The sequence below is a fragment of the Motacilla alba genome, chromosome 8 (assembly GCF_015832195.1).
Source record: "Motacilla alba alba isolate MOTALB_02 chromosome 8, Motacilla_alba_V1.0_pri, whole genome shotgun sequence".
Lineage (NCBI taxonomy): Eukaryota > Metazoa > Chordata > Aves > Passeriformes > Motacillidae > Motacilla > Motacilla alba.
In genome coordinates, this window is record NC_052023.1 from 5,558,045 (window position 1) to 5,580,768 (window position 22,724).

General features: G+C 39.7%; 1 protein-coding gene across 2 annotated transcripts; it reads right to left on the reverse strand.

The window, feature by feature from the left end:
• Positions 1 to 762: 762 nt before the first annotated feature.
• ZYG11B (zyg-11 family member B, cell cycle regulator) lies at positions 763 to 21,407 on the reverse strand. 2 transcript variants are annotated; one of them, XM_038144141.1, is made up of 14 exons: positions 21,164 to 21,290; positions 15,320 to 15,485; positions 12,221 to 12,975; positions 10,066 to 10,206; positions 8,670 to 8,846; positions 8,442 to 8,506; positions 7,765 to 7,864; positions 7,637 to 7,687; positions 6,943 to 7,104; positions 6,788 to 6,835; positions 5,530 to 5,727; positions 5,382 to 5,434; positions 5,049 to 5,146; positions 763 to 2,777 (listed from the first exon to the last, which is right to left on the reverse strand). In XM_038144141.1, the coding sequence occupies exons 1-14, from the start codon at positions 21,164 to 21,166 to the stop codon at positions 2,587 to 2,589; spliced, it is 2,208 nt and encodes a 735-aa protein (XP_038000069.1). In that variant the 5' UTR covers positions 21,167 to 21,290; the 3' UTR covers positions 763 to 2,586. The 2 variants fall into 2 exon arrangements, with proteins under 2 accessions (XP_038000069.1, XP_038000070.1); XM_038144142.1 differs by having other exon boundaries at positions 2,147 to 2,777; positions 21,282 to 21,407.
• Positions 21,408 to 22,724: the final 1,317 nt, after the last annotated feature.

Sequence of the window (22,724 nt, forward strand, 5' to 3'; positions counted from 1 at the left end):
TCTGCTACTGACTGGAAGTTATTTTCTCCTTCTGCTTTGAGGTTCTCCAGCACTAAAACATGCCACACAATTTAGCTCTATGGCTTTACTTCCCTAGACTGGGAATTAAAAAAAAAAAAATTAATTAATCAGCAAACGTGGTTTTGGGAAATGCTGTATAGGAAATGCTTGGTAGGTTATCAAAATAAGATGTGGCTTACCACACTGGAACTTCATGCTATGATAGTATCAAAGGAAACCACAGTTTCACTTGTGCCAAAAGTGTCTGGGAACCCTACCAAATTATACATGTACAAATTTTCTATGTAAAGATCTGCAAAGGTAAAGCAGAGTCAGGACTTTCAGCCTTCACAAAAGATTGTGTAGATGTAGCAAATGCTACAGGTGGAACACAAAGTTTGAAAGTTGCTTCCAGAACAATTCTGCCCTGGCAGAAACTCCTGAAGTTGCAGAGTGGTGAAGAGACCTTTCTATAAGTGGCATATACAAACAGATACAGTGCACTTATACCTTGTAGGCATGCAGAGTTTTCAGCTTGAAAGAATTCTGCTCACTGATTGCCTGAAGTGTGGGGGAGCAAAAGAAAATGGGTATTTAGCATCTCTGTGCTTGCTGGTTGCAGAACTTCATGAAATGACACAGCCCTCAGACATCTGGCCTCATGCCAGCATCATCCTTGCATTTTGTGCTGCATGGAGGAATAATTTTTTTTTCAGTTAAGTTGCTTCAGCAAATGCTCCTGTTATTAGGAAAAGACAGCACTGTAAGGAGAGTCGTCATCTTTATTTTAAAATCTTGTAGCAATTGATTTCTATTCATTCTACTGACACCAATTTTGACAAGTTTTGTGTTCCATTTCATATAAAGGAAATTCCATAGCAGACATCTTAGAAGGGTGGTGGGTAAAAGGCTGTAGGCTGTTTTTAATTTTTAAACCACCTTCATAATTCAAAGCTACAGCCAGCTGAATTTCTGTTGGAATTGAGAAAACTTTATATAACCAGATCCACAGATTAAAGTGATGCCAGCCAAAATTATACTCTAGTACAAAAAACAATTACACAACACTGATTAAATTACTGGATCAGTACCTTTTGAGGTTGCTGAAATACACATTAATTAGGTGATTGAAGATTAGAGGTGGTGTTTTTATGTGAAGGATGGGAGTTGGGAGGGAAAGGATTTAAAAATAGTAAAATACAGTCATCATGAAGAAGCCATTTCTGCTGGTAAGCTACCAAACGTAAGTTTTCTTTTTTAAATTCAATTACCCAATATTTACAGAAGAGTCTCTGAATATCAAATCAGTTGCCATGGAAATATGGAGACTAAGCAGATAAACAAAAACAACACCTGAAATTAAATTGCATTTGAACGGACATGCAGTTTGCTTCCATCACTTGCATTGTATCAGGCATCTGTACACTGTGCAATATGTTTCATTCAACACATGGTTTGAAACCCAAGGGTAACCAAGAAAGAAATAAGTTGTTACAATTATCATATTTATGTAAAATTTCATACTCCATAAAACAATGCAATTGACACAGGGCTTACACAGAACATTGGGTGATACTCTGCACTCGCTGTGATGGCTTGGAAATATAATTCACTGCACAATACTCACAGAATATTTACAGAAAATGAAAGCAACCATTAGTCTCTTATAAATAAGGTGACCAAATATCCCAGCCTTCTATGAATACATGCAACCCCTTCCGTGATGACGTCATGTCAGTTATTTTGCTCTAATGAGCCTTCTCCTATCCCCATGAGTATTCTAAAAACAAAAGAAAGATATCACACAAAACCAAAAGTAGTCACACACCAACAAAACCCAATTCTTGTTATAAAATTTAAATTCTCAAACATCCTTTTAGTACTGTCTCATTTTAGTTCCATTTCTACTGCTTTACTCCAATGGGTTTCCCCTTTCCCTGAATGTGATGCTGGTCCCCACCTCCACAGGAGCAGTGAGGACTCTGGAGAAATGAACTGTAAAAAGGCATCATCCCAGCAGTAAGGAAAACAAAAGAACATGGCTTGCAGGCAAAAGGAAAAGGAAGCTGAAGACCCCATTTGTGTCTAGAAGGGTGAAAAGACAATGGACATTTTGGTCGCCTTAGTTACAAGTCTCTCTGTCACCTGCATGCATGGACTTTTGTTTTAGTCTGTAAGTGTTGATCTCACAACCACACAGAGTTTTATTCAAAAACCAAACTGGTGAACAGTGTTATGAACAGCAATCACAAGGATGGAACAGCCTTTTCTCTCAGAAGTCACAAAACAAGATAATCCTTGAAGCCTTCTTTCCAGCTGTGCACATGGATCTGTCCAAGTCCCATCTCCTGGTAGCCAGCACTAACCCTGCAGGCATGACCAGCTCAAGCTGTGACCCTTTACAAGTTGTGTACGAGGTTGCCATTAAAGGTGACGTTCAGCAAGGTTACCACACATGGTTTGGGTACCACAGTTACCAGCAAATCACTTTAATGGTGACCAATATATTATAAGTTACTCCAACTAAACACATATCAGAGAGGATTATTACAGAGACAATACTTTACACTCCTCTACCTGCAGCTTTCAGTTTGGTTTGGTTTGTTGCTGTTTTCTACACGGTGGTGGTCTCCCATGGCGCATAATGTGTTTTTCTAAACTATCCAGGATGGCAACAGCAATCCTTTGGACATGGGGATCAGTGTGGACATTTTCCTTGATGTTGTACAAATGCTGCAAACCACCTTCTTCAATTAACATGCTGCAGTATCTGGCGGCTGTAATAGGATTTTAAAAAGGGAATTAAAACCAGAATTATCTAGGGTAAAGGTAGGAGATACTGTAAACACTGATTCAAATCCACTTTTGTCTCCAGGCAGTATTTAAGCCACTCCCTAAAGTGTCCACAGATGTGCATGAGTACTTTAACAAGTGACAACAGAGTTATTTGGACAGGACTCTAGCCATAATCAGGTCTCTTACCAGTCTGTCTCAGCTGACAGACCTGGAATATGCCCAGTATTCTCTCTTCCCCCCACCTCCTCTACAGGCATTTAAAGTGCACATAAACAAACCAGAAGAAATGGGAATCAAAAGCACTATAGTGTCTATGAGTATCCAGGTAATAATAGCCCCTTTCCCAAAAACCTTGGTACAGAACAGTTACCAAAAAATGGTATCAGATACACCACATCATTTGTGGAGGCCTCCAGGCTTGGAAAGCAAATACAAACTAGCTCCTTCCAATAGTTTGCTAAATATATTGATGGTGGCCTCTCATTAATTATAAGTTGCTACAAACGCCTTTCCAGGGTTTTTCCACTTACATTCTGGAATTCAGTAAGTTGAAATCACACCCCCATCAGCTGCAGCATTATTAAGAGCAGGGAACAGCTATAAAAAGAGCTGTAGGGTGAATGTAATGTGCAAGCTCCAGAAGTTGTTATGGAAAGGTCAGGATGACTGTAATGCAATCCACAGGGCACTACCTCAGATGGGCCCAATTTCACCACTCATCTCAGTGATGCAATACCAGACTTGTTTTAATGCTGATGTTGAGCATTTCACTGGGGATCACATTAACTATAGCACTACAAATATTTTAGTTAGGTTACTTCACAGAGGTGACTGTGACATAGACAAACAGCAGCAGAAGAAAAAGATACACAAAAAAATTTAAACCAATTACTTCCAGACTACTTTACACTGTCTGCTATAAGAGGGGGTCAAATAAAAAGCATCTCCTCTCCAGGACTACTAAAAGCTTTCTTGGTACCAAGCACCAAAAGCTGAAAATTTTCCTCCTGAATACATCTGCATATTTCAGAATCAAATGCTTTTTTTTTCCCCTCAGTAGGGTATTACATTTGCTACCAAACATTTGGTTTCCCTGCAACTTTGTCCAGAAGCTTCTGGATCAACTACCATCAAAACTAAAAGAATTCTGTCTTGCTCTCAAATCAGGAGTAGGCCAACACAAACCTCAGTAGCATGTTAAAAGCTCAGATGTGAGGGCTAAAAAAATACCAAAAATAAGTGGAACAAATAGGACAATACAAAATTAAGAGGACTGAGGCACGAAGAGAAATTACAGGGCCTTATTTAAAATCTGTTATCCAGATCTGACCAATGAAACAATTCTGTCAGAACAGTCTGACTTCATCGTGAAAAATCCCACAGATTTCTGGACAGTACCCTGGGAACAGTGGCATATCTATGAGCTCTATGAAGAGCAGCAAAACAAGATTCTGTGTGCAGTTATATATTATGTGATGTTATTGGTTGGTCCTAAAGAGATGCCTTATCACTGCAGAAATAGAGATTTACAGGACAGGGATAAGCAAGCCTAGATATGCTGCCATCAAGGAGATTAAAAACTGGCACAGAAAACAGTTTAAATGCTTTAGAAGAAATCTGTTTTATATAGACATATTCATGCCAAACAATTCTGTCAAAAAAGCCCCAACATTAAAAGCCAGGAAGGTTTGTCCCCTCCTACACTTAGGTATGGTTGGGGGATTTATTTGCTTTTCCCAACAATTGTGCATTACATCAAATGCTCTCAAATCATTTTACTTCTCATTTTGCAGATGGGAAAGAGAGACAAAGAAAATGACATTTGTCACAGCAAGTTAGTGCAAAAAGGCAATTAGAGATGAGGAATAACTATAGCTTCTGTTCCCATAGTAAGACACTGCTACCTGCCATAGTCATTGCTCTTAATTTAAAAGGAATTTGCTGCCCAGCATCAATATTTGCATGTTCTATTTGAATAAAAACACATGTGCAAGCAAAAAATGTACTTAAATTTAACAAATCCACATTTTGAATTAACACTATGCATCTAACAGTAAAATTTCAGTTAATAGAAGAGATGAGAGGAACTTTTACTGCTTTCTTTTTCTGCCCCATTTAGTCAAGCCCCAAATGTAGTTTCTCCAGAGGATTAAGAGTGAATACCCCAGAAATTCTTATTTTTCCCACTTCATGCTAGTGAATAACATACCAAAAAATAAGAATTTTAAGGGTAATATTCTCTCAATACATACGATTTTTGCTGCAGACGTGCTGCATGGCCCACACTGCCCATAACTGGACACCAGGTGTCATGAAACACCCAAGCAGTGGAAAAAATGGATTGAAAGACCTATTAAAAAAAATAGAGAAACAGTTACTTGCTTTATTACTAGATACTATTACTTCAGAGGTCATATGTCTGTTCATTCAGCCACATGTTAACTACAGGAGACATTGATAAATATTAAGAGGCTGGTCTGCTGAATCTAAAACTCATTTAAGACCTGCAAATATCAGATATAGCAGATATGTGGTATGCTTTTTTTCCCCCAAAACTCTTGATCACAAGACAAGACAATATTTACCTGTAAGCCACCATCTCACATTCTGGGGTTGGCCAATTCAAAATGGCAGTATGCTGTAAAATACAGAACCAAGAACATTGATTGTTAAATACAAACATTGAAACAAAAACAGAAAAGACTTTGATAAAATTCACCATTATTTCTGTACCAGCTGTTCAAGGAGAGATGTCCTCTGGCTGCGACTTAATGTCCAGGCCTGCTCTCCTCGAGATATCAGGTGAGCAATAATCCCTGCTGCAAAGTAGCTGACTTCCACCTCCACACTGTGCAACAATTTACTGATGTGGTCTATGAAGTCCTTCCACATCAATTCAGAATGGAGTTCTTTAACTTCAGCTATGTTATTCTGGAATAGGGAAATAAATAATAAAAAGAAAGAGAAAATGTCAACAGAAAGAAGATGGTGTGAGGGAGATAAACACAAACTTTAACTATATTGTGTGAGTAGACACAGATAAACAGGCAGATGAGATCTCTATACATCCAGGTGATCACCACATGCTAAAATACTACTTTTGCTTTAGGAAATTTTTCCAGTCTATGCAGGAATTTGCATCAAAACAAAGAGGTTTTCTCGTAAGTGATTGTATGCCATTAACATTTAGATTACACTAAAGCAAAGGCTATTTTTACTATTCTCAAGCCCAATTTCAAAAAATTTCAGCAGTGCAAAATTCCACATTCCGCTGACTTTCACCCTACTGTCTGAATTTGGACTCTAATGAAGCCTCACTCTCCTTTCTGAAAAGCTCTTTTTACTTACTCTAACCATCAATTTCAATATAACTTTCGAAGAAACACAAAACAATTCAAAAACATGTCAATTGCAAATAATACACACTATAAGGATTAAGGAACAATGTAAAAAATACTAGGACATGAAAAAGTAAATTTTCAGATTAACATAGGATAAAAAAAATCCTTTCAAAATAAAATTTTAAAAGTATATATTTCAAACTGTTTCATCTGTCACCCCAACACCCCCAATGTCCCTGAGTGTCCCCCATGTCCCTGTGTGTCCCCAGTGTCCCTGTGCGTCCCCAGTGTCCCCAATGTCCCTGATCCCCCTGAGCATCCCAAATGTTTCCAAGAACTCCAATGTCCCTGATGTCCCTGAGTGTTCCCAATGTCCCTGAGCATCCCAAATGGCCCCAATGTCCCCAATCCTTCCAATGTCCCCAATCACCCTGAGTGTGTCCAATCTCCCCAACATCCCCAATGTCTCACATGTCCCCAATGTCCCTGATGTACTGAGTGTCCCCAATGTCCCTGATGCCCCTGAGTGTCCCAAATTTCCCCAACATCCCCAAGGTCCCAAATCCCTGTGAGTGTCACCAACATCTCCAATCCCCCCAAGTTCCCCAATGTCCCTGAGTGTCCCTATTGTCTCATCTTTTTCATCTCACCAGAAGTCCAAGAACTTTCTGTTGGATGGATGATTCAGATGGAAAAGACTGTGGATAGAGGAAACAAAACACAAATAAATATTTATGCTTATTATTGAAACAGCTGTAATTATAAACCTGTGCTGATAATCCACCACCAAGCCTCCCTTCCTCACCTCTAAGACTCTCATGAAAAGTTCTAGCCCTTGGTTTTCAATAAAGTGCCGACACGTTGTTGGAGATTCATCTGTGAGGTTCCAAAGTGCGCTCAATGTGAACTTGAGGGTGGTATCCACAAGATTCTGATTTGTTTTCTGCTTAACTATTTGTAGAAGTTGCTGGGGGGAAAAGAAACCATCAAAATATAAATACGTGTATTAACTCCTCTGCTTTTTTCTACACTAAGTGGGCAATGCATTGCTGCCATTTAAACATAAAGATACACATGCTTAGAGTCAAACTACACAAAATATACCAGCTATTAAACTTTTTACCTCTGCTCTGAACATGGCTGCCTGCTAAAGAAATTCCTTTGTTTCCACAGTAATTACATGTGTAGGGCTATTACAGATGGCACAAAGCCACACACAGAATTCAGAACCTTTACAGCAGTATTTACTTCACATATTCTCATTTTGAGCATCTTTAATCTTAAACAATGAATTTCAAATCAAGATATGTCTCGCTATCTTACTTTGCATTAATGGTGTCAAGTTTTTCCACTTGGCTTACCTTCTAAATAACTTTCACATGAATACATGTTAACGTGTTCTTAGAATTTTATCTCCTTATGTTTACTTTGTATCCTCAGTAATACTGCTAGTATTAACAGCTGGAGAGGATGGGATGGCAGGAAAGCCTCTGACTTACCCTAACAATGAAGAGTTCTGCACCAAGTTGAGCTGTTTGCTCTGTTGAAAGCTGTAAACAAACAAAAGCAAATCATTATTTTAGACTTTAGAAATGTTATCCTATCGTCTCAAAGCTTAATTCCATACCTTTGCAGCAAGAATGGAAATTATGGCTACAGCCATCCTTTGCATGTTTTGATCTTCATGATTGCACAACCACTGCATAACAAGTTTGGCTGCTTCAAACCTGGAAGTTAAAAAACCATAATTTTCATAAGTCTCATAAGTGTTAGTAAAAGAAAGATGTACAGAGGCATGCTTCATACTTCTGTAGAAAAAAAAAAGAAAAGTATAAAGACACACTGAAATTGGAGGTATTATATGAGCCTCTGTCAGCTTTAAGCTGTGGACTTAGGGTCTCCTAATTATGTATCAGACTGCACAGGAAGTGCTTCCAAAGAAGGAAGAAAAATTTGGCACAATCTTCTGAAACAGCAGACCATAACACTTCAAAGTATTTGGACAAAACATTGAGTAAAAAATGTCTGCAAAAAGCAACCCCAGAGAAATGCTGACTTCTGTTACATGGAATTAAGGATAGACCCATCCAAGTGAAGCTAAAAAACCCCTGTACAGCAAAGGATTTTTTCAGACCTATACTCAATGGTATATATTTGGGTCAACAGGCTTTAAACAATATAGGCCAGATAAATTCAGCACACTGGAATGATTTAAACTGAGCAAAACTGGGGCCAGAAACAAAGCTTCTGAAGAAAAATATTCTGTATTGCTACAACTCATTCCAACTGACATCTAAAACTTGCCTGTTAAATGGGACATCCTGAAGGATTCTGTCACTGCATAGTGAAAGAAGGCAATTCTTTTGCAGCTGTGAGAAATGAAAAATAATTGCTTCATTAGAAACACACAAATTTCAGAACACTTCCTTGCTATGAACATATTTCCACAAGGTCCTGGGATGTGGAGAAACCTTTTGTTGAGACCCACAAGACAGAGGACACCACAGAAAGCAGAGAAGCTCTGCCTCGTACCTGCTGATGGTTTGGGAAGTGCTCCATGGCCTTGAGGAGCAGGTGGGTGACATCTGCCAGGAGCCGCACGGGCATCCCGGCCGCCAGGTCCTGCTTGGTGAGGTTGAAGACGCAGGCGCTCGCCGCCAGCTGCACGGGCAGGTTCAGGGGGTGGTTCCTCATGCCGATCACCACCAGCTGCAGCACAAGGTTGGCCCACGTTAGCTGCTCACACATTTGCACACAGACCCCAAGAACAATCTGCCTCCTGCTCGAGGCCACAACAATGACTCACAGCACCCAATTTCTGCCTCCCTTGTACTTGAGTGAGAAATCCATCTGGTGGGATTTGAATTCTCAAGGAATAACGTTTCCTTCTGCTCAGCGATTCAAAGCTGACAACTTCTACTGCTCCAAGTCCTTTTGCACAGCTTGTAGCAACCTCTCAAAGAAGAGGCTGCACAGAGTGCTAGAAATTCCTAGAAAGAGGCAGGCTGGGATAAAATCACCAAACCCTTTCAGAGGTGAACGAAGCAGGACAGTTTCTGCAGAGCAATGATAATGATGTAGTGCCTTGTTGTTTGGTGATGAGCCATTTGGAATCACATCCTAAGCTGCTAAGTCAAGACAGTTTTTTTGCAGCTTCTTCCTGAATGATGTTTTTGGCTATGTATGTTGATTGTGATCTCATCAAATAAACACCTAATAATAATATTTTTCTTGCTGATAACTGACTGGTAAAGTCTTTTTGGTATTGATGCCAAATTGAAGGCCACTTGTTCAACATCAAAGAGGATAAGAAAAATAAAAACTGTATGTCCTATTGGTGCCTCTTTTTAGGATTCCTACAAAAATTAAATCACCTCTGGTGTTCTAGACATGGAAAGCCAACACCTAGAATGGATTTCTAAGGAAGTTTCTGGGCTCCAAGTTACAGCCCCACACAGAACACTAACATATCCATTCACCCATTGCCCTGCTGGAGGGTGACAGTAGAGAAGCTGTCACTGAATTCTTTCCTTATTATTACTGTTTTGTGAGCATCAGCAGAAGGCACTGCTGTGTCTGGTGAATAAGAGTAGACACACCTTTGATTAGAACCCAAACAGATATGATCTAATGACAGAATTCAGCATCTGAAGAATATTTCATATCAAAGGTATGTGAAAAAATTAATTTACATGCTACTAAATTTAAATTATTTCTATTAGCAGAGAACAATTTTGCCTAACATAAAACACTACAGGGCATCTTCTACATCATTCGTGTTTAAATAGTTGGTTTTTTAATTTAACATTACAATTTTAATCTTAAAAAACATAACCAAAAATGTAAAAGCTTATAAACTAATTTATACCAGGCTTTTGGGGATGAGCTTAGGAAAAACACACGAGAACCATCAAAACTATGATTTTACCTTTAAAATTTCAGGCTTAGTTTTTTCCATTACATGTGTCAGGCTGAATAAATGAAAGAGTGCTTCCCTCACAAAGAAGGCCCGTTCACTGTACCGCTTCAGTGCTTCCGAAATCTGAGTTTCATTTGCTTCTCCTGACACCTGTGAACACAGAAATAACCTTTAGTTCAAGATGTCAACATTTTCACTTGCAAAGTTTTGTTCCCAAAAAATGCAAAGCTGCAGTTTCAAAGGCAGTGATTTGACCAAGTCCTTTAGTAAGCAAACGATTGCCAGCCTGCTCTAGTTTCCATTTAGTGATATTTTCCGTTTATAACTGTAAATGGTATAACTGGTTTGTTCCTCAGTCCTACTATTTAATGAATCTTTGCTGCAATCACTGTTTTTTAAAATTCTTAGGGCAGCATGCAGAACTTGTTCTACATAACATGGCACATACAAAAAAAAGCAAAATGTTCCTATGTATAGTGTCCCATTCTGTGCATCCTGTATTGTATACAGGCGTATTTTTTTGAAACTTCTGATATCAGGAATATTTTACAGCCTTGACAGAACTGATAGCATCTTGGATTTTGTTTTATATTCTCCACCGATTAGAACAGGGCAACCCTGTTTACTGACATGGTGCACAGCCAATTATACCCTACATGAAAAATTTCCACTTGGTTTCATGTTCTCAACTATAATATCTGCCTAGTGTTCATAATCAAATTTCACAGGGCTGCTGTAAAGACAGTAATATTTTACCTCTGCTGTTTCCATGAGTTCTGTGTCTTGTTTACTCTTTAGCAGTATCTAGACTAACCAATTGAATATATCAGTAGAGTTACTAATGAATTTAGCTCACAAAAAAAAAAAAAAGGAAATAAAACCACTCATAGCCTACAGTCTCTTCTTGACAATTATGCTTTAAAAAAAAAAAGGAATGCAAACTCCATTTTGCTAACCACAGTGCCACAAGTCGATTGTGACTTTCATATTACTAGAACCTTCTTCCTTCCTGTCTTATCATGGCACAGACAGTTCTATGAAGCAAGCATTCTGAACAGCAAGGATTATTGTATTCTTTTATACCAAACATGAGGTATAACCTCCTGATGCTGGATATCATCACACCAAAGGGGAACTTGCTTTCTCAACATTGAGACACTTTGCTGCTATCAGCTGTGACAATTGAGTACTCAAGCAACCTGGCCCTTAACAACTGCCAAATGTTTCAGGGGGCAAAAATACAAAATTATGTGTAGCTGTGTCACTCCACTTGCCTGTAACAAGAGCATTCTGAATTTTAAAACTGAAGTGGAAAACTAGATTTGCACAGGAGACAGACTAAACTATGGACACATTAGAATCTCTTCCTCATTCCCTCTGCAGCTTCCAGCATCCTCAAGACACAGCAGAAAGGAAAACTCAGTGTCAAAGATGATATACCTGACATTTCTAAAACAACTTTTTTTTAATTAATTCTGACCTGCTCATTCTCCAATAATTGCCTTCAGATTTTACAGAACAGGGAATGATGTCTTGTTGCCTGGCTCTAAAAGATAAATAAATGCACTTCAGAAAACATCATCTCATCCTAAGGGGCTAAGTAATTGAGGATTTGCTCAAGAAGAGGAAGTCTTTCATCCTAAGTTACTGCTTCTTAGGTGATGCATTCATCACCAGAAGACCTTTCAAGATGGGTAGAAATATTTTAAGAGGAAATAGCAGTGGTGATGGAGCATAACAGCAGCTGAGTGATTCAGCTTTATTGTATCTGCTGTGTTAATCATGAACTGCTCAAAGCTTATGCAAATTCTACCTCCACACCTTACACATTGTTGACTTATGCCAGATACAGTCTGGAATCCAGAGAGTATTATCCCACTAAGTGACTTCAGTAAGTTCATCTCTCTTAGACATGGAAAATCAAGATCTAAGGTTCACTGAAAAGGCACAGAAAACAGATGCCTCTTACAAGTATGTGTATATATATACAGTATTATGTAAGTTTAGCAGTTTGCGTCAAAATTAAGTAGGATTTCACCTAAAGCCAGTAATTATAATTAACAATTTAAAAATATGAACCTACACACACATACATTTACAAACTATTAGCTCTATTTTCCCTGCACATTATATTTTTTCAGTGAAATTAATTGCCCCACTTAACCTTCAGATTTCCTTCTCCTGTTAAGAACTCTGAGTAGCCGGCATCAGTAGCTAGCAGTCCTACAAACTGCATCGTGGGCCGCTGCAGAATGAATGCTTGTACAGCTTTATCTGTGACATGTTTTCTTCCAGAAATGTCCAAAGACACGAGGTTAGGCAAGATATCTCTCTGTTCCAGTAAACGAAGAGCTATGTCCGATGTGAATTGTTTGTCGTCCGAAATATCAAGGTGATTCAGGTATTTTAGTTCTCTTATAACATCCAGTATCTGGGTCGTGGTCATTTTCAAGCATTTCAGGTGGTGCATGGTCAAAGACTTGAGCCTGTCTTTGCAGGTGAGGAGTGCTGTTATGTCAGTGACAGAGGTGTTGGATATATCCAGACTTTCCAACCTGGGAAGTGAAGCAACATCTGCCAAGTCCTCGTTGTAGAACAGCACGTTGGTGATGCTCAACGCGCGGAGCCCGGACAGCTGACTGAAACACCTCTCGTAGGGGTCTTCCAGAGAAAGAGTCAGTGAGTTCAGCACCAGGCACTGCAGATTCTGCTGGATCCACTTATTGCTGCCCAGTCCACTGATAATGTCTGTGATTGTTATATCTGCATTGACCCCCGTGGCATCCAGCTCCACCAGCTTGTGATGGCAGAAGGCTTTGCGGAAAGCCACGGCCGAGATTTTGGCTTTGCGGATACACGCTCGCTTCAAGCGCATCTGGTTGCCTCGGAAGATGCCCACGGTCCCATCGTTCAGAAGCCCTGTGGGAAAACAGCATCAGTGCTTGGCTCCAGTGTTACACACCACCACTTTGACATTAAGAACCCAAAGGATACAAAGTGTTGGCAGAGAAAATTAATTACAAAGTAGTTTGCCTTGGATCATCACGCCACCGATCCCAAAATCTTACGTTTGCCATTCCACTTTGAAGATTATGAGGTCGTGTTTGGAAAATTCCAGGTTTAAGAATAGGACAGATAAATAAGAAGCAATAAATGCGTGCTACCTGTTTGGTTCAGAAAATGGAACACACAATAAATAAAATATAGGTATGATTCATAAACAGTTAGACTGCTGCCCTCATTTGCTGTATTTTTCTCACTGAACTAGTTAGAAGTGTGCTAAAAGCAGAATTTCAAAATTTCTGAGTGCAATTCTCCTCTGGCCACAGTTCCATAAACCTCAAGATTGCACCACCTATCAATGACTTGCTCTCATCTTGCTTTAACTACATAATCTAGCATTTGACTGAATTCCTAAGTAGGATCAATCCTAAATTAAGCTAATTAAGTTCTATATGAAGAAGGTAGGAGTGTTGCTCAGAAACAAGCTGAATGTGAGAAAGAAACCTAAGAAGTGATTCAAAGAATAGAAAGAAGAGGGCAAGGAAAGGGTGGGAATGAGAAAAAGACAGCAATGAAAAAAAGAAAAAGCAACAATCTTGTTTAGTATCCTTTTTTCTCTGTACAAAGAATGCATAAGCAGCTTTTTATGGCAAGACACTGGCTACATCCTAACTGAAACAATACATTGAGTTCCCTGAATTATCAAAAATGCATTGAATACACAAATATGAGATCTTGGTGTCTTATCAACAGAAGGATTACGAAAAGCCATGTGAAGGGTACAGTTGCACAAGCATCCACACAAAAGGAGTAGGAAGAACACGTCCTAGTTTTGCTCCTACAGGGTTATAAATGTCAACACTCCTAGCTTTTAATCTCCTATCTTCACACATACTTAACAAAGAAAATGAAATAAAAATGCAATATATTTGAATAATAACATCATTGCCACTACAGTTTGGATTTAAGTCATGGGCTAGTAATTGCCTCTGTGACAAAGGCAAATATAAAGATTTGCAGACCTTTCTAAGGAGCAAATGCTTCAGGCACTTCTGACCAAGTAGTCAGGGAACTACTTTCCTCTTTTGCAGGGAAAGCAAAAAGATGGGATGAAACAACTGGTATGAAGCAGAAAAAGTAAAAGCAATAAATACAATTACAGTTTGGTTAAAGTATCACTGAATTAATTACTTCTTAATTTTTGCTAATCTTTTCATTTAAGGACCAAAGCTTTCTCCCTGGCCTACCTTAGCCACACACTTTTTTCCATCCTGCATTCTCTGTGTTTGTGGTATTTTGGTGTCTGGAAGAATCTTCACCATTGCCAGCACCTGCAGTAAGTTTCTGGTAATTCAGTTTCTTTGAATCTGATTTCTTGGGGCTACTCTAAATAACTCCTTATCAAAAATAGTACATATTAAAGATTGCCCTTTTTTTTTATGAGACTGTCTATTTTAGGACCATTCCTTCTGTTACTTCTGACCAGAACAACTTGAGAAAACCATTACTTGCCCAGTAAGACCCAAATAAAATATCTATAGGATAGGATGTTTGGTCTGTTTACATTAATTTTTCCAGTGTCATGTCTCATTTTTTAACAAAAGTCTCCAGCATCTCAAGGAAAGGGTCTCTTATCTCTTCTCTAGCACAATTTACACCTTTACTTATTCATGATAAGAAATTTTATTATACAAATTTTATTATGCTTAAAGCAAGCAACCAAGATGGCAGCCCTATCCTCAGAGAAATGCTGACCGAGAACCAGTAAGCCAGTAGACAAAATGTAAGGATACCATAGGCTGTTTATACCACTCCAAAACTTTGAAACAAATAATTCCATGTCAATAAAAGTGTTAAGAGAGATTAGAAACTGTTTTAATGAAGCACAAGGTTATTTTCTAACTTAATCAGGGCACACAGTAAAAATAATCAATTAAATGCTCTTCAAGAGGTATTGTTGCTAGAAGTAGTAGAATCTTTTTTTTTTCTGAAATGATTGAAAGAAGATTGAAGAATGTTCAAATGAAGGAACAGCAAAATCATAAACCAAGACTAAGAACTTTCTATTTAGATCTATGTGGCAATGCAAAGCTCAGCTGAAGCTGTGTAAAGCAAAAATAACAAAAATTCTCTATTAAGGGATTACAGAACACAGTTTTAACAGCTGCAGCAGCAGATTCTACTAGAAAATATAGCAGAACTGCAATGTCACATTCCAGTGAGCTAAGTTCACCACTGACCCACAAATGATTGTTTTTACCATGAAATGCCATCGTCTGCAGCAGTCGATCAGCCACCTCTTGAGGGAACATTCCTGGCTCCTGCAAGCAAAATGTTCCATCTTGCCTTTCTGTGCAGAACTTCTCTAGGTTGGCAGTCAGGAAATTCAAACAGATATCAAGTAAAGAATACGGAGAAGCTTCCTCCTGTCATATGCAAAACACAATGAAACAAAGCAGATTTAGTCAAGTCATTCTTTCTATGAACCTTCCATTACTCTATAACGTCCTTTTTGTTTGTCTGGCAAATATTACAAGAGGAGATGTCTCAGAGGCACACAAAGTCAGGTTACACAATGGACAACTGGCCAAACCGATGGGAGCCTCCTTCCCCTGTCATCCCCAGAACCACATCCACTCACGTCTGCTGTGCTTTGAACCCTACTTGTGTTCCCACAGGAAGAAATGCAATTGCTGAAAAATCATTTTAATTTATGAAGTCTACTGGGAATTAATCAATCAAGACAGACTGAAAGAAGATTTAAAAATCAAATTATACTTCTGGATTTAAAATATTTCTTTTAATCTTTCATTTAAGTCAATGCATATTAGAAGTCTACTACCAACCTACATAAGAAATGCAGATACTTCAGATAAATTGCATATATAGGAGCAATTTTTGATACTGAAAAGGGCAGCCACAGCTTCACATCAAAAAATGAAATCCAAAAAGAACTGGTTTAATTCCAAATCTTATGCAGCAATAAACTAACATCTATTACAATAATCCTTTTCCTCTTTCCAGGCACTCTGCACCTGGAAATCATCTATAGCAGAAGCCTGGGTAGAAAGGACAAGGCGGAATATAAACTTGATCTTTTGCCTCAGAGTTTGAGGTTGTACACTAATACATGAAAATCTCAAAGGGTTTTTTTATTCCATGTCTAATAATAACCTACTGTTTTCAGCCACACAGATTAATCAACATAAAGAATGACTCTCAGCACTGTGAATCATCCCCAGCACCACACAAAAGAGGGCCGAGTGACTGGTACATACTCCCCCAGACAATATTGAAAATAACAGCATCAACTGTTGTCAGATCTCATCTACAGGAAAAATAGTAGCTTCCCTTTTATCCGGAAAGTTCTGGATAATTTCACCTTTCTTTCTCAGCTCATTTAACTTCTGTTGCTTCGCTTGCCTATTATGCTGATCACAGGAGTACTGAAATATGTAAAAGGTTATAGAGAAGAAATATAAATAAGGTTACAGAGATAAGTCTTCTAAAATAAGGTGCACATATTTGAGGACTGGGAGGTACCACATTAGGGCAAAGATGGAATGGAGTCTATCTTTAATGAATCATGTATTAACTACAATTAGAGACTACAGTTTAATTCCTCCTGAAGACTTAAGTACAGGCTTGAGAAGTAAAATCTCCAAATTATTCAAATGCAAGCTCTTTCTGCAGCTTTTGATGTGCAACTTTTATTCCTTTAACTCAGTTTTGCTAAGTGCTTTAGTTTCATATCTTTTAAGCTTTATTATTACATTGTATTCTTATAAAAACAAGAGTTACTTTGTGATGCAACTTGCTCCCATACCAGGAAACGGCAATTTTGCCTGCCGCCAATCTTAAGATGATAAGAAAAGGAAGGACATACTTTGGAATTGTGAATGTCTTTTGTTTCTTTTTGTTTCTTTGTAGTGTGCAATGATGCCTGACTATTTTAAAATAGTACATTTTTTATATGAGATGGGAAAATTTCCTTTTAAACTTGAAATCAATATATATATATATATCCAGGACTTCTACGACAGCTGATGAATCAAACAAAAATCAGAATCTTTACTCAAAGGTGTATGAAAATCATTCCCACTGAAGCAAAGACATCCACATCTCCACTAGATCCTGTGTTTCTAATGTGATGCTCAAAGATGACAAAACCAGAACACCGTCTCTCTTCATTCCTCCTGGAACTGTTCCTTCCTGTCTGCCAGAAAAGCTGAAACACTTTGATGTATCAGTGAACAAACTCCAACGAGAATTTTTAGCCCTGTAGATAGGCCACTGGCATATGACTCAGAAAACTATTTTTTCAACCAGTACCTCTGAGTGGCCAATCTGTCCTTTGGAAATGCAAGTTTAATTTTTACATAATCCCTCTGCAAGTTCACGCAAGGCATCTCCATACAGTCAAGGAACAAAAAGCACAAGCAGGGATCAATTACACTTGCAAAAAACACAGCTCTGTTTTTATTAACTCCATTCATTCCCATTACAGGAGACATTTGTAATATTTTGTCAACTTGCTGCCAAAAGGCTGAGGAAACACCCCTGACAAAGGCTCCTGAGGTAACCTGGGCAGACAGGCAAAATGTTTTTATTTGTATCTAATAAAGTCCTCTTACAAGCATCCTAAAAACAATTTCCTAGACTGCCTGCTACTGAAATAGAACAACTCAAATGCAGTCTGGAAGCCTTTCATGTGAGCTGGAGGCATTCCTTTTCTCACTCCTCTATACTTCAAGACAATATTGCTCAGTTAAAGTTGTATTTAAGCTCTTACAAGGTCAGAATTTAAGTGGTTCATTTCTCTAGCTCTGCTTTTGAGTGTCAGGTTGAAGACAAACCTGCCATTTGTTTTCTGATCACTTCACTTTCTGTCTAATGAGACACTATAAATGGATGTCAACCATAGCAGAGCACTTACATTTTTTTGTTATTTAATAAACATCATCCAGCAGTCTTTAAGGAGAACTTCCATTATGCTATTTTACTTTTTCATAGTCATCTTAATTATCTGATACTTCAATTAACCTCACAGTTTCTTTCATGATATCAAATTAATTGAGTAGCCAGGAAACAAATATAAAAATTAATTTCCCAAACCACAGAATTATGAATTACATGATGCAAGCTGGGGTGCCTCCATTAACTAAAACATATGAGAGTAACGTGACACATCTAAAACCTGGCTAGTTTATGGAATAGCATAAAAAGTAGAATAACTGCATTTAGATGGGCTTTTAAAGGCTTATTTAAATTAATTATTTTTTAAAAAAAAACTTTTAAAGTGCTCAATATAATCAAGGCAAACCAAAAGTGTGCAGGGGGATGAGGTAAACTGCCTGGCTACTGCTCTCTAACAGTAATCCAATACAGAGGAGAACTGAAATGCAAAACCAGCTTCAACTTGATGTTACCAGCTCAGCTTTGAGCTCACGCCATTTGGAAAGGTTCTCCCAAAGAACATTATCCTCCACATTTTCTTTTGAGAATTCCATGAATCAGCTTTAAATACAAGTAGAATATACTCAATACATATCTCAAAGTGCAGTTAAAAAGCAAAAAGAACTTGAGGGGACACATTAAAGCACCAGGAATAAGTTAAAGAATCTTAAGGCAGACGTTATAAACCCAGTTAATAATGGCTGAGTGTGAGTATCAAAATGAAATCCTGTTCATTTGGGGAAGCATCACCAGAGAAGTACCTGCTTATATAACAATACCTAAAGAAAAATAAGAAACAGGTATAAACTGCTGTTTTCTGTCAATCATTACAATCTAGCTTTGCAAAGAAAAAATAAAATTCCACAGCTGTGTGGACCTTTCTCACTACAGCAGTTGTGATCCTACCAACTCCAGCCTGACAGATTCAGTTCCTACAGGCTCTGTCTCTCACACTCATTAAAAATCAAATTTTTTTTCCATCAGTAGTGTTTTGTTTTGGCTGGTTCTTGTTCCCCCTCAATAAATCACTATGTAACACTGGAAGACAAATACCAATTTCATCTCTAACAGAGCCCCATCTGTGATGTGCTCCCCAAGTTTTACACCCAACTGCAGACTCAGTATGACAAACTCCAAACATGCAAAGTCTCTGTAAGCCAGGCACACCTGCTTTTCCCTCTCTGAAGTCTCAAAGGATGAGATGGGTGCAGGGTTAAGGACTTTTCAATTTGTGGTGGTCATTTCTCTCAAAACATTAACAGGAAAATAAGAGGTAATTTAGAGCCTCAGTTTTGGGGTTGGATGTACCATGTTTTCCAGCTGTTTTCCACCTCTCCACAGCCCCAAAACTTTATTATTTTCTTAAAATGAACATTCTTAAAACAATTAAGAAACAGCAACTCAAGCAACAGCCATCAAAATTCTTCCGAGTGCTAGAGGAAAGGCAGTGAAAATAAACAGTTTCACAATTTATGCTACTAAGAAAGCTTTATGATTATCCTATTTAAATTAAGTTAAATGGAATTAAACAGAGCAGGTAATTTATTAGCCAGACTCAAGAAAGGATTATGCTCAAAACTCCAATTTAACATTAACTATTCTGGCACAAGAAGTAGGAACATAGAGATTAAAGCTGCTACTGATACAAAGTCAGCAGCGATCACAAGAGGCCTAAAATTAAATAGTGCCACATTAGAACTACATAGTAAGGTCACATATTTCAAGATTAATATCAAGAACTTCAGAGACGAGTTCATCAATTAGAAACGATAGAGAGTGGAACCAGAGTGGTCTGCTGAACCACAAAAAAAAAAAAAAAAAAAAAAAAAAAAAAAAAAAAAAAAAAAAAAGGTGAATCAGCCAAAGAAGGTGCCAGGAGAAACACACACAAAAAAAAGGAAGGATTAAGTCACTTTCAAGACACACAGGAGATCTCACAGGGCTATTTATGTTAAGAGATACCTGCAACAATTCAGTTTAAAGGTAACAGCTACTAGAATACTCCGGGGATGAAAAGCACATTGGGAATAGGACATAAACCCAGCTTTTCTCAGCCTAGAAGACCAAAAGGTGAGAGATACAAATGCTACCTATAAATAAATACAGCACAATATATATAAACCATAGACAGGAAAAAAAAAAAAAAAGCCATCAAAGAGAAGCACACTGCAAGCACAGCAGCAAAGGGATATAGAAATACCCTGAACTGGAAGTTTTGCCATAAATTTAGACATCAGTAGATGGATAAGCTGTAAAATTCTACCCTAGTTCACTCATTAGAAGAGCAGGCACAAAATGTACCTACTTCAAAACCAATGACACATAACTTTATTAGGGGATGGACTGAAATTAGGCTTTTAATGACAAGGGATGAGACTAGATTGCCCAGGAAGCTCCTGCTAGTCCTTGAAAAGCAAATATGCACACTCATGCCTGGAGCACAGGAGCAATCCAAACAGCTCCCATATGTTCTGCTCCGGCCTGTCTGAAGCAGGGAAAGGCTGCTCCTTTGGCAGCTCCGTGCTGGAAGAGCTCAGCGAGGCCCACGCACCGAGCCTTGGCACGGCTTCCTCCAGACAGACCCCGGACAAAGCAATTCCCAGTAAAGGTGCTGTTGGGGGGCTGGCGGAGGCAGGAGCCGGAGGAGGCACAGGCGGCTGGGCTGTGCTGAGCCGGGCTGTGCCCTCACGCCGCCGGCCGAGGGGCTCTGCCCCGCTCCGCCCTGGCGGCTGCGGCTGCTCGGCCCCGCACGGAGCTGTGAGGGGCCGGTCAGGGCGCGGGTCCGGGCCCGGTCATCGCCCTCCCGGCGCCCTGGGGACACCGGGGCACACCGAGCAGGGATCGAGCCACCCTCCCTGCCGTCCGCCGGGTCCCGGGAGCCCTTTTACATAACGGGCGGCAGCGCCGCGGTTACACAACGAACGGCGGGGCTGCCCCGGCCCGGCCGCGGTACCGCCGGGAAGGAGGGGAGGGGGCTCCGCCTGAGCCCCTCAGCCGGGTTTGCGCCGCCACCATGGCGGCCCCTTCCCCGGGGTCACCTCCGCTACCTGCGCCGGGTCCGGCACCCGGGGCTGCAGGCGAACAGCTCCCCTTCCCTTCCTGCCTCCCTCCTTCCCCCCGTCCCTGCCCGCCGCCGCCACCCCCTCACCATCGCGGCGCTGGGTGCCGCCGGCGAGCGCCCAGCCAGCCGGTCCCGTCGCTGGGCTCCTTCTCTTTTCGGTTTTTTTCTTTCCCTCCCTCCCTTCCCCCGTGTTTACCCCCCCGACCTGGAAGTGAATGTTGCCTCAGCCGGCCGGGAACCCGCCTCCCTTAAAGGGGCTGCGCCAGCACAGGTTCGCGCCGTGCTCGGGGAGCGGAGCCTCAACACTCGCGTTTAAGGCTGGAAGTGTGGGGAAAGGGGCCATGGCGCAGCAAAGCGCATCGGCCTCGCTTGCTACGAGTGTGTGGGACCTTTTCTTCGGCCTGGTTGCTCCGGTAGTGGAGCCGGGACTCGAGCACTCTGAGGCGCCGGTGAGCGCCCGGCTGGAGCAGGTGAGCTCTGTGGCCCTGGGGACCTCCCACAGCCATGAACTGGCGTCAGCTTCACGCTCCGTGCTCACAGGCCTCTGCAATTTAAGTGTTTCCTGCACAAACTGGTTTATTCTGGTTATATGAATAATAACGTGCACCAATACAATAGGTTCTGCCGCCTGCTTTGGAGCTTTGCTATAAGCATAAACCATTCCGTACAAGGTAATTTCAGGTTTCAGGTAACAGTAGTAGTGAAGAAAACCTGTCTCCCAACCAATGCATACAATGTACTGTTGGTCAAGAGAATACAGTTATTTCTTGTTTCAGGATACAAAGAGTAATACAAATACCCTATACAAATAAAATGAATTAGAATATACAATTGATGTAAAAGAATTGCTGATTCTACATGCAGAAGCTTTGGATAAATGTTGTTTGCAAACCAGCAAGACATATAAATAAATATTAAGGAACAATTGCTAAAATTTATGTTTCTGTCTTTACAAGATGGCAAAAGATTCTATAAATACTATGAAACACAGTTTTACCAATATAAGGACTGCATAACAAAAGTCAATTATAGTTCCAATTCTTTAGATTAGACTGCTGATGTAGAGAAAATAAATTACATGCTCCGGATCTGACAAGCACAGAATTAAGAATCTTCATGTTCTGAATTTAACCACTTATAAACCTAATCTGCTTAGAAGAAACAACTTATATAATTATGGACACAGATATTAGCTTAGATAAGGAAGCAGCTCATACTATTATTCTTAGTCCATTACGTGTTTCTTCCACTTCATAATGTCTTTGCAAGCTTCCAGATTGTTTTTTCAATGGCTTTTAAATCCACTGATTCACTCCGACCTATCACCAGATGTCTTGGTTTCTGAATTTATGATAGGAACTGGGCTCAGGCAGTGAAAACTTTTAGTGACAGCCTGACCCCCTGCTCCCAGTGCCTGTTCTTAGCCTGCCTTGCTGTACTCAGGAATCCACTCCTGCTATGGAGCAGCCATATGGTTGAGTTGGCACAGGCTCAACATCGGCATCAGGAACTGCAAAGACAAAATCCCAGCAAGAGCAGACTCTTCAAGGACTCAAACTAATAAACTCAAGAAATTTCTACTGAGCCTGTGCAAACTGAAATGGTTTCAAAGCTGGATTTCCAGAGAAACAGTACTGCTGGTACAAAA